The 13,767-nt window shown below is 36.2% G+C and overlaps 1 protein-coding gene across 1 annotated transcript in view; it reads right to left on the bottom strand.

Moving 5' to 3' along the window:
• Positions 1-13,767, bottom strand: part of LOC150082256 (2',5'-phosphodiesterase 12-like) — a 68,097-nt gene that overhangs the window by 17,372 nt on the left and 36,958 nt on the right. Inside the window, exons 5-6 of the mRNA XM_090380463.1 lie at positions 2,239-2,394; positions 1,697-1,817 (exon numbers count right to left, since the gene is read on the bottom strand). Coding sequence (XP_090236589.1) covers positions 1,697-1,817; positions 2,239-2,394 — 277 coding nt within the window. The remainder of the gene's footprint in view (positions 1-1,696; positions 1,818-2,238; positions 2,395-13,767) is intronic.

Here is a 13,767-nt window from a genome sequence, read left to right as displayed (position 1 = left end):
GACTCCCTGGCCCATCGGTTGGAGGAGTGAAATAATGTTTGGTGAAAGAAACATGACCCCAAATAGGTCATCTATTTTGTTTAATGTTTCCACTGAAGGATGTGATGCTGCATTGTCTACGATAATGCAAGACCTTGCCCATTTTGCCTTCTTGTTTTCATGATACTTTTTTGATATTTGGAATAAAATCGTTGGTAAAAAAAAATCAGTAAACACTGCTGAGTTTCCATGTATTTTTTGAACTTTATAACTCACAGGGAGGCAACAGACATTTTTAAAACAATGGGGTTTCTTTGATTTTCCTATCAACAGCAATGGAAAAGCATGAGTCCCATTGGCATTAGTGCAAACCATAGCTGTAACTCACTCTTTACTCACTTTAAATCCAGGAGCAGCAGTTTTACAGCAAGATGCAAGAAATTTTCAAGGCAATGACTTCCAGTTTATTCCAGTCTCAGAAACGCTGTATACGCCATCTTTGGAATATCCTTCACTTTCCATAACATTGATAAACTTTTTTTAAACGATTCCGCTGCAGCAAAATCACAAGATAAAATTTACCCTTCAGTGTAATGCCATGCAGTGATTTAAAGTTTTTTAGCCAGCCTGTACTGGCTTTAAAATCTGAGGGACTGTCTAATTAATCGAGTTTCAATGCAAACTTTATAAAATTTTTCTTTGTTGTTTCTAATGTCTGATATGGTCGATTTTACAACCTTGTAAAATTTTGCTAATGAATATCTGCTTTCTCCCTTTGAAAGTCGGTTTAAAATCTCAATCTTCAATTCAATTGTTAAAAAATTTTGCTTCCTTTTAAAATATAAAGAAGAAAACGGCAAAACAACAGTATGGTAAAACAAAATTCTGTAAACTTTTTACTCCATATTTTACATGCATATCGTGCTAAGTTGCAATTTCTGCATGCCATGTTCTTTGTTACTGATTGACTTTTTTTACTGTTTTAGATTTTACAACCCAAAAAAAGTCAGTGAACAGAAATATCAATTACAAAGTGTGTTGAATAACAGATTACAAAGTGTTATGTTTAGTTAGTACTGTATGTATATTAATTAAGCTATGCACGTAAGTGCAAATTTATTTTGCCAACCTGTGGATAACCTCCTTCCGATATTTGTATATCATATAATTTTCTTAATTTGGCGAGGTAATAAAAGTGCAAATTTGTGCTTTATATCTTCATTTTTATAGCCTGTAGATAATATTCCTGCGATTCTCACGTATTAGAATTGCCATTTAATAGAATCAAAATTCAATTCACAAATGTGATTACAATAACCGGTGTTACTGTAATTATTTTATGGCACCAGCATAAAAAATAAATAAATGCTGGCTCATTCGAATTATCAATGTTCAGATTTTCTACGCTCTACTGTATTTGTAATTTTACAAATGCAACAAAATTTTTTTCAATATTCCTACTTATTATCATCTGCATGTTTTAATTTTAATTTTGAATTGAAATTATAAAACTGAACCCTGTTTTTTGCCTGATGAACAACTTTTGATCATCAAGCCAAAAATCCAGAGTCTACAAAAATAAGTTTAGCAAGTATCAGAACGGGTATTATATGCTTGACAATTGTACAAACAACTTTTTTTCATTTTGATATAGTTTCTTCCTTTCATTTTTCATATTAGATATTATATCAATTAGTCATTTAAAACAAAAACATACTACTCTTCCAGTCAGCTGATTCCTGAAATACTTGGCCTGTAGTTGCTAATTGGTACACCCCAAACTCTGGAGTACTGTTATAGTCTCCACAAAACATCACAGCAATAGTTAGAGAAGGATCCTAATATAAGACAAAAAGGAGGATTAAGGAATTGAACAATTTGCAAAGGAAGCAAACAGGAGTACCTACAAAGTATTAGGTAGGTGGTCATAATTCAGTGATCACTCAGTGTATATTATATAATAAGCATTATAATAAAATATTATATAAAAAGCATCATATAATAGCAAGGCTGCCTTGACATTAATTATAAAAACATCCAGTTGTGTAAGGGAATTGTGCCAGTGACAACAGTATTCTCAGGTAAAATTTAAATTTTCTATGAAAAAGAATGGAAAAATTATTTATGAACGTGTGAAAAATATACATACAATTAAATATTACATAGTAACATCTTACTTTAAACAAATTCAACAGATATTTTTCTGTTTCCACACTATATATAATGTAAGTAACCTTTTTAATTACTTAAAAACCTTACCTGCTGTTTGTAGTTCTGCAGCATTCGTTCTAAGTACCGTAAACACACTGCAGCCTGAAGTAATCTAATGTCATCAGCAAGTGGATAAGCACAGAGATGAGTATTTGCAACTAATATCTGATGGTCAGGTATACTAATGCATTCTAAAAGCACAGTCTGCAATAGCAAATAATATACTTATGACACAGCACAGTACTAACAAAATACTGATTTCAATCATATATAAGGTTTCATCAAAAAACATTCAGGAACTGAACTAATATTTTGGAAATGAAAGTTACTAGCTATTCAGATGGATCTCCCTCAAAATAGTCTCCCTGACACTTGATTCCATTCATAAGAGGGCAGTTAGGTTAATTAATGATTCATCTCTAACAGAGTCTCTCCACGCGCTTTCTCATAGACGCACTGTTTCTGCTGCATGCCTCTTCTACAGACACTTCCATGGGCACTGTTCTTCTGAATTGGCTTCTATAATTCCCGCTCTTTCTTTCAAAACAGTCCGAACACGTGCCGCCACCAGCCAACATCCATTTACTGTCCAACTTCAAACCCACAGAACCAACTTTTCATCTTCCTCATTTATTCATTCAACTGCCGTTTTCTGGAACAATCTTCCTTCATACATATTTCCTGAAAATTACAATCTACAGGAGTTCAAGTCCAATGTCAACAAATATCTTCTTTTGTCTTCTCAACCTCCAACCCAAGCACGGTACTAAGTACTATAGGTTCTAATACCTCTCGTGTTTGGGGTTCACATAAAAAAAAAAAATAAAAATTCACCAAATCAATGCTTCTGAAACTCTGGAAGCCTTTTTGATTGGAACTGCTAATAGTTCCTGTGTTGTGTTCTGAATAATTTCCTTGGTCACTATATATCTGTGACCTTTCAAGGAGACTAAACTTGGGAAATAAAATATCACAGAGAGCTAAATCTGATGAACATCGCAAATGGGAGACCAGTGGAGTGCTTTGAAAGAAATTCTTGAATGGAAAGGGCAAGTGTACTGGAGCATTGTCATGATGAAGTGTCCACTTTTCTGGCTATTTTTTTCTTCCAAACATCATACAATCACTGTAGAACTATTTTGTAGCATTCCTGGTTCACTATTTGACCATGTAGGACAAATTCATAATAAATAATGCCCTTTGAGTCAAAAAATGCAATAAGCATAATTTTCATAGTTAATCAAGATTGTCTTGCTTATTTTTGGGCCTTGGAGAATATAGAATCTTCCACTGAGGGGATGGGCCTTTGTGTCTGGGTCACAGCCACACATCCATGATTCGTTGCCAGTAATAATGGAAGAACCAAAGTAGGTTAGTAGCAGCACGTTAATGAAGAACTTACTACTCTATGTGATCATCAGTGAGGATGCAAGGCACAAACTTTGCTGAAACGTCACATCCTCAAAAACTGACTTCCTACAGGGACTTTCTGCTTTACTTATATTCTTTATTTCCATGTATAATATTCCCTCTTCATTCAACACTGTTCTTAGATACATAAAATTACTAACATGTTTCAATTTTTAATTATTTAGACTAGATTCTAAATTTTCATTGTCTCTTCCAAAATCTCATTTACTCGAGCATTCTTGAAGATTTTGCAGGCTACTATTTAACAGCACAATAACATCTACATATCATAATGATCCAACTTTTATATCTCCCACACTAAACTTTGTCAATAACTTACATCATTTTAATAAATGATCTGTGAAAATCGTAAAAAGGAGCAGCAATACAATTGAGCCCTGTCTCACACCAAGTTTAACCTTAAACCATTTTACAAAGATTCCTTCAATCCTCACTGCTGATTTGCCATTTTTAGGTAAACTTTTTATTCCCCTTAAATGATTATCCTTCATATCATATCTAAAATTTTAAAGGACAGAATTTCTAGGCACTTTATCTTATGCTTTTCAACATCAAAAAATCCAAAATTTTGTTTCTTTTTAAGTTCTCATTAATTGTCTGTAATTTGTCTTAGCATGAATATTCAATTCTGGAATCCACTGTTGGGGCCTAAAACCTGATTTTTCTTCCACAAGGTTACATTCAACATCCCTTTCCTCTAAGATACTTGCATAAATTTTACCTGGAATACATAGGAATTTCACTCCTTTGTGATCTCCATATTGTTTCATTTCTCTTTTATATATTGAAAAAACTAATGCCTTGGCCCAATCCTCTTGAACTTGTCCTTTGGAAAGCAACCTCTGTATATACCATGTTAACCTCTATAATATCTATAACATAGTAATCTTCATTATTTAGAATATATCCATCTAAGAAAAGTGTTTCATTTTGAGAATTAATTTAGAATAAAAATTAAATTTTCATTGAAAACTGAATCCAACCAAACAAATCATTGGATTCATGTTTCAAAAACTTACATTAACCTTTTTTAATTAACTTTGCATCTCTTTGTGTATAGTTAAATTTTTTTGTATATATTACAAAAACAAAAATCCAGGGCTGAAGATGAATTTCAATAGAGAAATCCAAAACATAGACAATTTATTAAGTTGTTGGGACTGTTTGGGTCTATCTTAATAACTGTCCTTTCATTCCAATAAACTAATTAAATACTTCCTGTTGCAAAGTGTCCTTATTAAACCTGCACAGCAGCAGTTTTTATCAATTTTAAATAAAGTTTATTACAGCTCTAAATTAAGCACTCATTAACTGTTGAGTTTTTATCTGTTATTTCTTTTATCTATTTCATCCAGTGCCTCAAGTTTATATAAGCTTTCTACAATCAGGTGGTAGTTCATATCGGTAGTCAATTGGTTGGTTAAAAGAAATTTTCTTACATCTAGTTTGCTATTATCATTTCTCAATCTAAAAATATCGGCCTGTGCATGTTGCATGAGAAAAAAAGAGAGATCCTTCAGTTTATTTAACCTTCCTAAAGCCATAAATACAACAATCAGGTTACTTCTGAGAAAGCATTTTAACAGTGGACTAAATCAGGTGATTTAATCGATTTACACTTCTTATTTCCGTAATTTTTGCCTGAACAAATTTCTCACATTTTACTAAGTCCATGAATCTAATACAAACATCTACCCAGCATATACAGTCAAAGCTCTATATAATGACCCTCCAGGGGAATGAGAAAAATGGTTGTTATGTTGGAAGGATGTTATATCGATCGCTCATAAAATCAGCAACAAAACAAGTAAAAAATTGAACATTTAATGTAATTCTACTAATACAATATAATCTTATTTATAATATGTTGTTGCTGTAATAGAGTTTAGGAGCATCAGCAACTAAGGCCATATTGCTCCATGTATACTTTCTGTAAATTGGGAGTGTTCTGTAGTCAATTTTCTGTTTGCCAGATGAAAAACCAAAGTTTCTGGGAGAAAAAATGATGCTACCATCGCCTGAGACCAGCTTTACAATATGTACTACAGTATCAAACAAGAAAATTATGACTGTAAATTTTTCATTGATTGTAGAAGATAGCAAGATTACAATTAAATTATAAATTTCACTACATATCTATCAAGACAGTTGTTTCTTACTTTAAAATAATCTGTCAAAACACACTTTCAATTGCAGAGCATGTTTTAAAAGAGGATTATGAAGGTGGCGATAGCAGTTATTTCACTTTTGCAGTTAGGCTGCACTTGAAAAAAAAATCAACGTACAAGTTCTAATCCTTGATAAGCATCATTCACTGAAAATTCTTGTTCAACTACAATAGATTCCTCATCTTTATCTCTACAAATTTCAGATGATTCGATTACATCTGCAAAGAGTTCCTCTTCATTTGTGAATATTCTGAACATTCAATGTCCGCACCCACTTCTATGTAATCTTTGAAGCTTAAGTTTTCCTGCAATTTTAGGTGACAACGCATATGCTCAAATATTTCTACACTATTATTGGACTGTTCTTCTTAATTAATAGAGTAAGAAGCATGCAAAACTTCACACATTGCGCCATTCAAGGAGATAAAATCCAGAATGTTTGAAGCAGTTGGCGATCACTTTTTCATCGACTTTATTTCATGCTGAAACACATTGCCTGCAGGATGCTGATTTCACATTGAATTTTTGCTTTCAAGACAGCACAATTTTGTTTAATATGTAGTATTCTTCAGTAGTTTTTCTTAAAACACTGGATTACACCTTGATCAAGTGGCTCAAGAACTGACATCATACTTGGTGATAAGTCCTCGACAGTGATTACACATTGGTCATTTACTTGACAATGAGGGGTGCAGTTATCCACAAACAGCAAAATTTTTCTATTCTCACTCATCCTGCAATCTAAGTCTCTGATCCATTCTTCGTAGATTTGTGATGCTCTCCATGCCTTTTGGTTTGCTCGATACATAGTCGGTAATGCCTTCATGCCTTTAAAACATCGAGGCTTCTGGGCTTTCCGAATAATTAGTAGTAGTAGTGGAATGTGATGCAAGAAAGAAAGTGTATGAGCTTATGCAGAATCAGCCAAAAAAAAAAAAAAAAAAAAACACACCATTAACTCCAAATGCCTGTCCAGTTCCTCCGTAAATTTATTTAACCAATCAACTTCCACAATGACAGATGGAAGTTTGTTCCAGCAATTAACCACCCGCTGGCTAAAGGCAAATTTCCGCACATCTATTCTATATCTGTCTTTTCTTAATTTGAATTGATGCCCTCTTAGGTTCGTAATCTGAACAAGTGGAAGGATCCCATCAGAATTCAGCATGCTCACAACCCATTCAAGGCCTTATACACCTCAATCAGATCACCCCGCAGGTGCCTAAGTCTCCAGCCACTGCAATTTGCAGAACTTAAGCCTCTCTTGGTAAGAGGATCCCTTCATTCCCCTCACCAATCTTGTTCCCCTTCTCTGTACACGATCAAGCAAATCTACATTCTTCCTAAAATGAGGCCTCCAGACCTGTATGCAGTACTCAAGGCGTGGCCTGACCATTGCCTTATACACAGGGACAATCACCTCCTTTTCCCTGCTAGCAAAATTCCTATATATCATTGACAAAATCCCATGATCTGCCCTGGCAGCCTGTCTGCATTGGTCAAAGAACTTCATATCTGACTGCACAATTAATCCCAGGTCTTTTTAATTTTCTACCACCTTAAGTGTAGTGCCACACAGTCAGTATGTTTCTCCGGGGTTACTTCTACCCATATGCAGTACTTTGCATTTGTCAAGGTTAAACTTCAGTTGCCACTTCTTAGCACATCTGCCCAAATTATGTATATCCTGTTGCAGTAGCACACTGCCATTACTGTCATTAACAACCCTGCCAACCTTTGTGTCATCTGCAAACTTTGACACTAAGCCTGATATATCTTCATCAATATCATTGATAAATATACAAAACAACAGAGGACCCAACATCAAACCCTGTGGGACTCCACTAATAACATTAGTCCACGAAGAGCAGCATCCATTGATTACCACCTCTATCTTCTCCCACTCAACCATCCTTTTATCCATTGTAGCAACTTACCCTTAATACCATTCTGCTCCAATTTGTACAATAGTCTTCCATGTGCAACAGTGTCAAAAGCTTTCCTGAAATCCAAATATATGATATCAAAATTATTTTTTGCATCCAGTTCCTTTGTAACAACATCATAATATCCTATCAAATTTGTCAGACAAGACTTTCCCTTAACAAACCCATGCTGTGTCTGAATTTTTTTTTTTAGGAGCATTAGCAACCAAGGCCATATTGCTCCGGGATATGCGGTGGTCATTCCCTGACCTTTCCGCATCCTCCGTATTTGGTGGTGACGGGCTCGAACCCCGGTCTAATCAAGAAGCATGTGCTATGCACTGCTGCTCCTTCCCACCTGGCTACAGAGGTGCTTCTGTCTGAATTATTGCTGCAGTCTTGTCTAGATGATCCTGCAATGCATCTTAAACCAGTGACTCCGTTATTTTACCCAGAACAGAAGTTAAACTAACTGGTCTGTAATTACTCGTGTCACCCTTCGATCCCCCTTTGTGAATTGGGGATACATTTGCACATCTGAAGTCCGTGGGAAACTCCCCTGAGTCCAAGGATGCTCTCATAATTATGGCTAAGGGTTTGCTTAGTTGCTTTGCTGCCTCCTTTAATATAACTGGATAGATCCCATCCACCCCAGGTGCCTTTCTTCTGTTTAACTTCAACAATTTCTCCTCCACTTTGCTCTCAGTTTTTACAAATCATTAAGCACCCTGTTACAATTTGATAACCTTCTACCATTTTCAAACCTTAATAACTCCTCATGTGTGAATGTAGATGCAAGATACTCATTCAGTCTGTTTGCTATCTGACTAGGATCATCAACAGTCGAACCATCGATATCCAGTGGACCAATCAGATTCATCCCCTTCCTTTTAGAGGTTATATAAGTAAAGAAATCCTTGCTGTTTTTCTTAGCATCTTTTGCCAAAGATTTTTCGTAATCTGCCTTCGCCTTCCTAACCTCGTTTTTTTACCTGATTACAGACTAGCTCATATCTGCCATAGGCTTCTGAGTCGCTTGATAATTTATATGCATCCCATGCATTTTTCTTCTCTGTCACAAGTCTCATTAGTTCATTTGATAACCATTTAGGCCTAAACCTTGAACAATATTTCTTAATAGGTATGAAACTTTTAGTAGCATCCATGATTAATTCCTTGAATGCTTCCCACTTAGAATTTACTGTTGGTAACATCATCAGTTGATCCCACTGTACAGAATTTAAAAACTGTCTGAGACCACTGTACACACCTTTACGAAAGCAAAAACCCTTTCCTTTATCCCTGATGGTAATTATATCTTTAAGTAAATCCCACATCAGTACACTGTGATCACTGCCACCTAGTGGTTCCTTTATCTGCAAATTCTTAATAAACGAATGATCACTGCTGATAACCAAATCAAGAGTATTACCCTCTCTGGTTGTCTCTCAAACATGCTCCTGCAGAAAACAATCATCCAATAAATCCCCAAAGGTCTTACTAGTGTGTGTGACTAACCCACAAGTTCCAGTCAATATCTGGGAAGTTAAAATCCCCCATTATAAGACATTCTGATTTACTAGCCCACTCTACTTCTCTGTACAATTGTTCACTGTACAGAGAAATTGCTGCTAGAACAGTAATTCATTGGTTGGCTTTTTTCCCACCACTACATTTCCTTTTAAATGTAAGTGTTTCATTCGGTAGCAATTTAAAAAAAGTCCCGTTACATCACCATTGAAGATGTCATTGTTGTTGTATGCCACACATCTTCATCAGCCATTTTCAATCCACTGCAAGATGAAGGCCTCTCCAGCAACTTTCCAGTTCCTTCTATTTTGTGCAATGGCCATCCATTTACTACCGAAAAACTAATGAATTTCATCTGTCCATCTCCATCATTGTCTTCCAGGTTTTCTTCCGGCTGCTCTTGGGTACCATTCTGTTATTTTCTTAGTCCATTTGTCATCATGTCTTCGAGATGTGTCCTACCCAAGATCAATTTAGTTCTTTAGTTTTGTTAAGAATGTCCTTTACTTGAGTTTGCTGCCTAATGCTGTGGAGACCTCCCCCTGAAGCAGGGGAGGTCCCCACAAACTGTAGATGTGCAAATGAATCCCCAATTCACAAAGGGGGATCGAATAATTAATCGAATGAGTAATTACAGACCAGTTAGTTTAACTTCTGTTCCGGGTAAAATAACGGAGTCACTGGTTAAAGATGCATTGCAGGATCATCTAGACAAGACTGCAGCAATAATTCAGACACAGCATGGGTTTGTTAAGGGAAAGTCTTGTCTGACAAATTTGATAGGATATTATGATGTGGTTACAGAGGAACTGGATGCAAAAAATAATTTTGATATCATATATTTGGATTTCAGGAAAGCTTTTGACACTGTTGTGCATGGAAGACTATTGTACAAACTGGAGCAGAATGGTATTAAGGGTAAGTTGCTACAATGGATAAAAGGATGGTTGAGTGGGAGAAGACAGAGGGTGGTAATCAATGGGTGCTGCTCTTCGTGGACTAATGCTATTAGTGGAGTCCCACAGGGTTCGGTGTTGGGTACACTATTGTTTTGTATATTTATCAATGATATTGATGAAGGTATATCAGGCTTAGTTTGAAGTTTGAATATGATACAAAAGTTGGCAGGGTTGTTAATGAAAGTAATGGCAGTATGCCAACAGGATCTAGAAAATTTGGGCAGATGGGCTAAGGAGTGGCAACTGAAGTTTAACTTTGACAAATGCAAAGTACTGCATATGGGCAGAAGTAATCCCAGAGAAACATACCAACTGTGTGGTACTACGCTTAAGGTGGTAGAAAATGAAAAAGACTTGGGAGTAATTGTGCAGTCAGATATGAAGTTCTTTGACCAAAGCAGACAGGCTGCCAGAGCGGGTCATGGTGTTTTGTCAATGATATATAGGAATTTTGCTAGCAGGGAAAAGGAGGTGATTGTCCCTCTGTATAAGGCAATGGTCAGGCCATGCCTTGAGTACTGCGTACAGGTCTGGAGGCCTCATTTTAGGAAGGATGTAGATTTGCTTGAGCGTGTACAGAGAAGGGCAACAAGACTGGTGAGGGGAATGAAGGGATTCTCTTACCAAGAGAGGCTTAAGTTCTGCAAATTGCAGTGGCTGGAGACTAGGCACCTGCGCGGTGATCTGATTGAGGTGAATTCTGATGGGATCCTTCCACTTGTTCAGATTACGAACCTAAGGGGGTATAAATTCAAATTAAGAAAAGACAGATGTAGAATTGATGTGTGGAAATTTGCCTTTACCCAGCGGGTGGTTAATTGTTGGAACAAACTTCCATCTGTCGTTGTGGAAGTTGATAGGGTAAATAAATTTATGGAGGAACTGGACAGGCATTTGGAGGGAATGGTGTGATTTTTTTTTTTTTTTTGGCTGATACTGCATAAGCTCATACACTTGCTTTCTTACATCACATGCCACTACTACTACTACTACTAATCCATGTGTTTTTCTTCTTATCTAACAGTCTGATTCCCAACATAATTTGTTCCATTCTTCACTGTGTAGTTCTTAGCTTCTCTTGCATTCTTTTGGTGAGTGCTCAAGTTTCATTTCCATAAGTAATGGTGGGGAGTATACACTGGTTCATTATTTTAACGTTTCAGACAAATTGGGATATTGCTCCTCAATATATGACTATATTTCCTGAATGCTATCCATCCAAATTGTATTCTTCAATTAACTTCAGCCATTTATCATTATTACAGCTAATGACTTGTCCCAGATAAGTATATGTCTCCAACTTTTCAATTACTGCTCCTTCAATCATTATATCCCTTTCTGTGGTATACTTGTTTATCATTACTTTTGTTTTAACCATATTCATCTTTAGTCCAAAATCCTTACCAACTCTGCATAACTCATTAAGATTTTCCTCTAATTCTTTGGGATTGTGGCTTATGACCACAATGTCATCTGCAAATCGTAAATGGCTTGGGTACTCTCCATTCACACTGACTCCTTTCTGCAACCAGGCTAATCTTCTGAAAGCTTCCTCAAGGGCAGCAGTAAACAACTTCGAAGCTATTGTCTCCTTGTCGAACTCCTTTCTCAATTTTAAATTTGCTACTGTCTTTGTCTAGTCTAATAAAGGAGGTAGCGTTCTCATATATTTTCTTCAAAATCATAATATATGTGGTATTTGCCTTGTTTATCCAGTGCCCAAAACACTGCCTTATGCTGTATGGAGTCAAATGCCCTTTTATAATCCACAAATGCCAGGCATAATTGTGTTTTATATTCATTTGCTTTCTCCATTAACTATGATATTATGTGTTGTTGTTGTTGTTATTATTGTTGTTATTTGGTTTTTAGGAGCATTAGCAACTAAGGCCATATTGCTCCGGGGATATGCGGTGGTCATTCGCTGACCTTTCTGCATCCTCCGTATTTGGTGGTTACGGGCTCGAACCCCGGTCTAATCAAGAAGCTGTGCTACGCACTCTGCTCCTGCCCACCTGGCTAAGGAGGCGCCGATATTACGTGAAGGTGATCCATAGTTGAGAATCCTGTCCTAAAGCCAGCATGCTCTTTCGGTTGATTCTTATCAAGTATTCTTTCTAATCTGTTAGTAATGACCCTTGTGAACAACTTGTAGATATGTGATAACAAGCTAATCGTTCTATAATTTCCAATTTCTGATTTATCTCCTTTCTTATGCAGCAAAACTATGATTGCATTATTCCACTCCTTAGGCTTCACACACCTTTTCTAATGCATTTTGTGAAGAGTCTTGCCAGTTTTTGTGTCATGTCTCTTCCTCCCAAATTTAACAACTCTCCAGTAACTTCATCTTTCCCCGGGGCTTTCTGATTCTTCATTTTCTTTAACGCATGTTCTGCCTCATCAGGAAGGATATCGTGTATGTCATATGTGTTACTAATTTGTGATCCATCTTCCCCACTGCTGGCATCAATTCCCTTGCTCCTTGTATAATTCTCTATAGTACACTTCTGCTATTTGAATTAAGCTTTCTCTGCTATTTATAAGTGCACCATCGCTATTCTTCAGTTTCAGTATCATTTGTCTTTCTGTATTACTGCTCATGGCTGCTGATTTAAGTCCTTTGTTTTCCCTTAATACTTGTTCTATTTTTCTTGTGTTAAATCTTCTTATGTCCTCTCTGAGTCTCTTTCTACTGGCTTTGCATAACTCAGTATACTTAATTTTGTCCTTGTCAGTGTTTATCTTGCTCTTCATTTGTCGTCTTCAGTTTATCATGACAAGTGTTTCTTGACTAATTTTTTCTTCTTTGGATTTCTTATTAACTATAGGTTTCTTGGGCTTTATCACTTTCAGAAAGTTGTAATATTCCTCGTCAATATCTTGGTCCTGAGCAGTCTGCAGAAGCTCAAACTTGTTCTTAAGTTCAAGTACATACTGCTTTTTCTCCTCTTTTGTTATCTCAAAGACCTTCATATTATTTACTCAAGTCAGTTTTTCCTTTGTTCTCTTACATCTATATCAACTGTGCATCTTACCATTCTGTGATCACCTCCAACATTTACCTTGTTCACGATGGTAACATCATTCACGATATATATTCGGTTGGTGTGGATGAAGTCGATTTCATTAGTTGTTAATCCATTTGGGTTCTTCCATGTCCACTTTCTGTTCACCCATTTCTTGAAAAAAGTGTTCATTACAGATAATCCTCAAAATTCTGCATGCAAATTTCACAAGTCTTTCATCTCTTTCATTTCTTTCACCAATTCCAAAATTTCCTATTGTTCCCCTTTCTGTGCTGCTTTGTCCCTTTCCAACCTTAGCATTGAATTCCCCCATAATGATAGTGTAATGGGTTTTCTGCCCATCTAAAAGACTCTCAATTTCGGTGTACATTTCTTCAACCTCTTCATCATCGTGGCTCAATGTTGGTGCATCATCATTAGCCATTCCAAAAGTACCTCTTCAAGATCTCGGTACTTGCCTGTCACGCTCAAATCCTACCCAGTGCAGCTGATTTCTCTAAACTTTCAATCTTTTTCCAATCTTTCAGAATAGTGA

Source organism: Mastigoproctus giganteus, chromosome 8 (genome assembly GCF_048544385.1).
Source record: "Mastigoproctus giganteus isolate SK-2022 chromosome 8, ASM4854438v1, whole genome shotgun sequence".
NCBI lineage: Eukaryota > Metazoa > Arthropoda > Arachnida > Uropygi > Thelyphonidae > Mastigoproctus > Mastigoproctus giganteus.
This window is presented reverse-complemented; position numbering and strand designations above follow the sequence as displayed.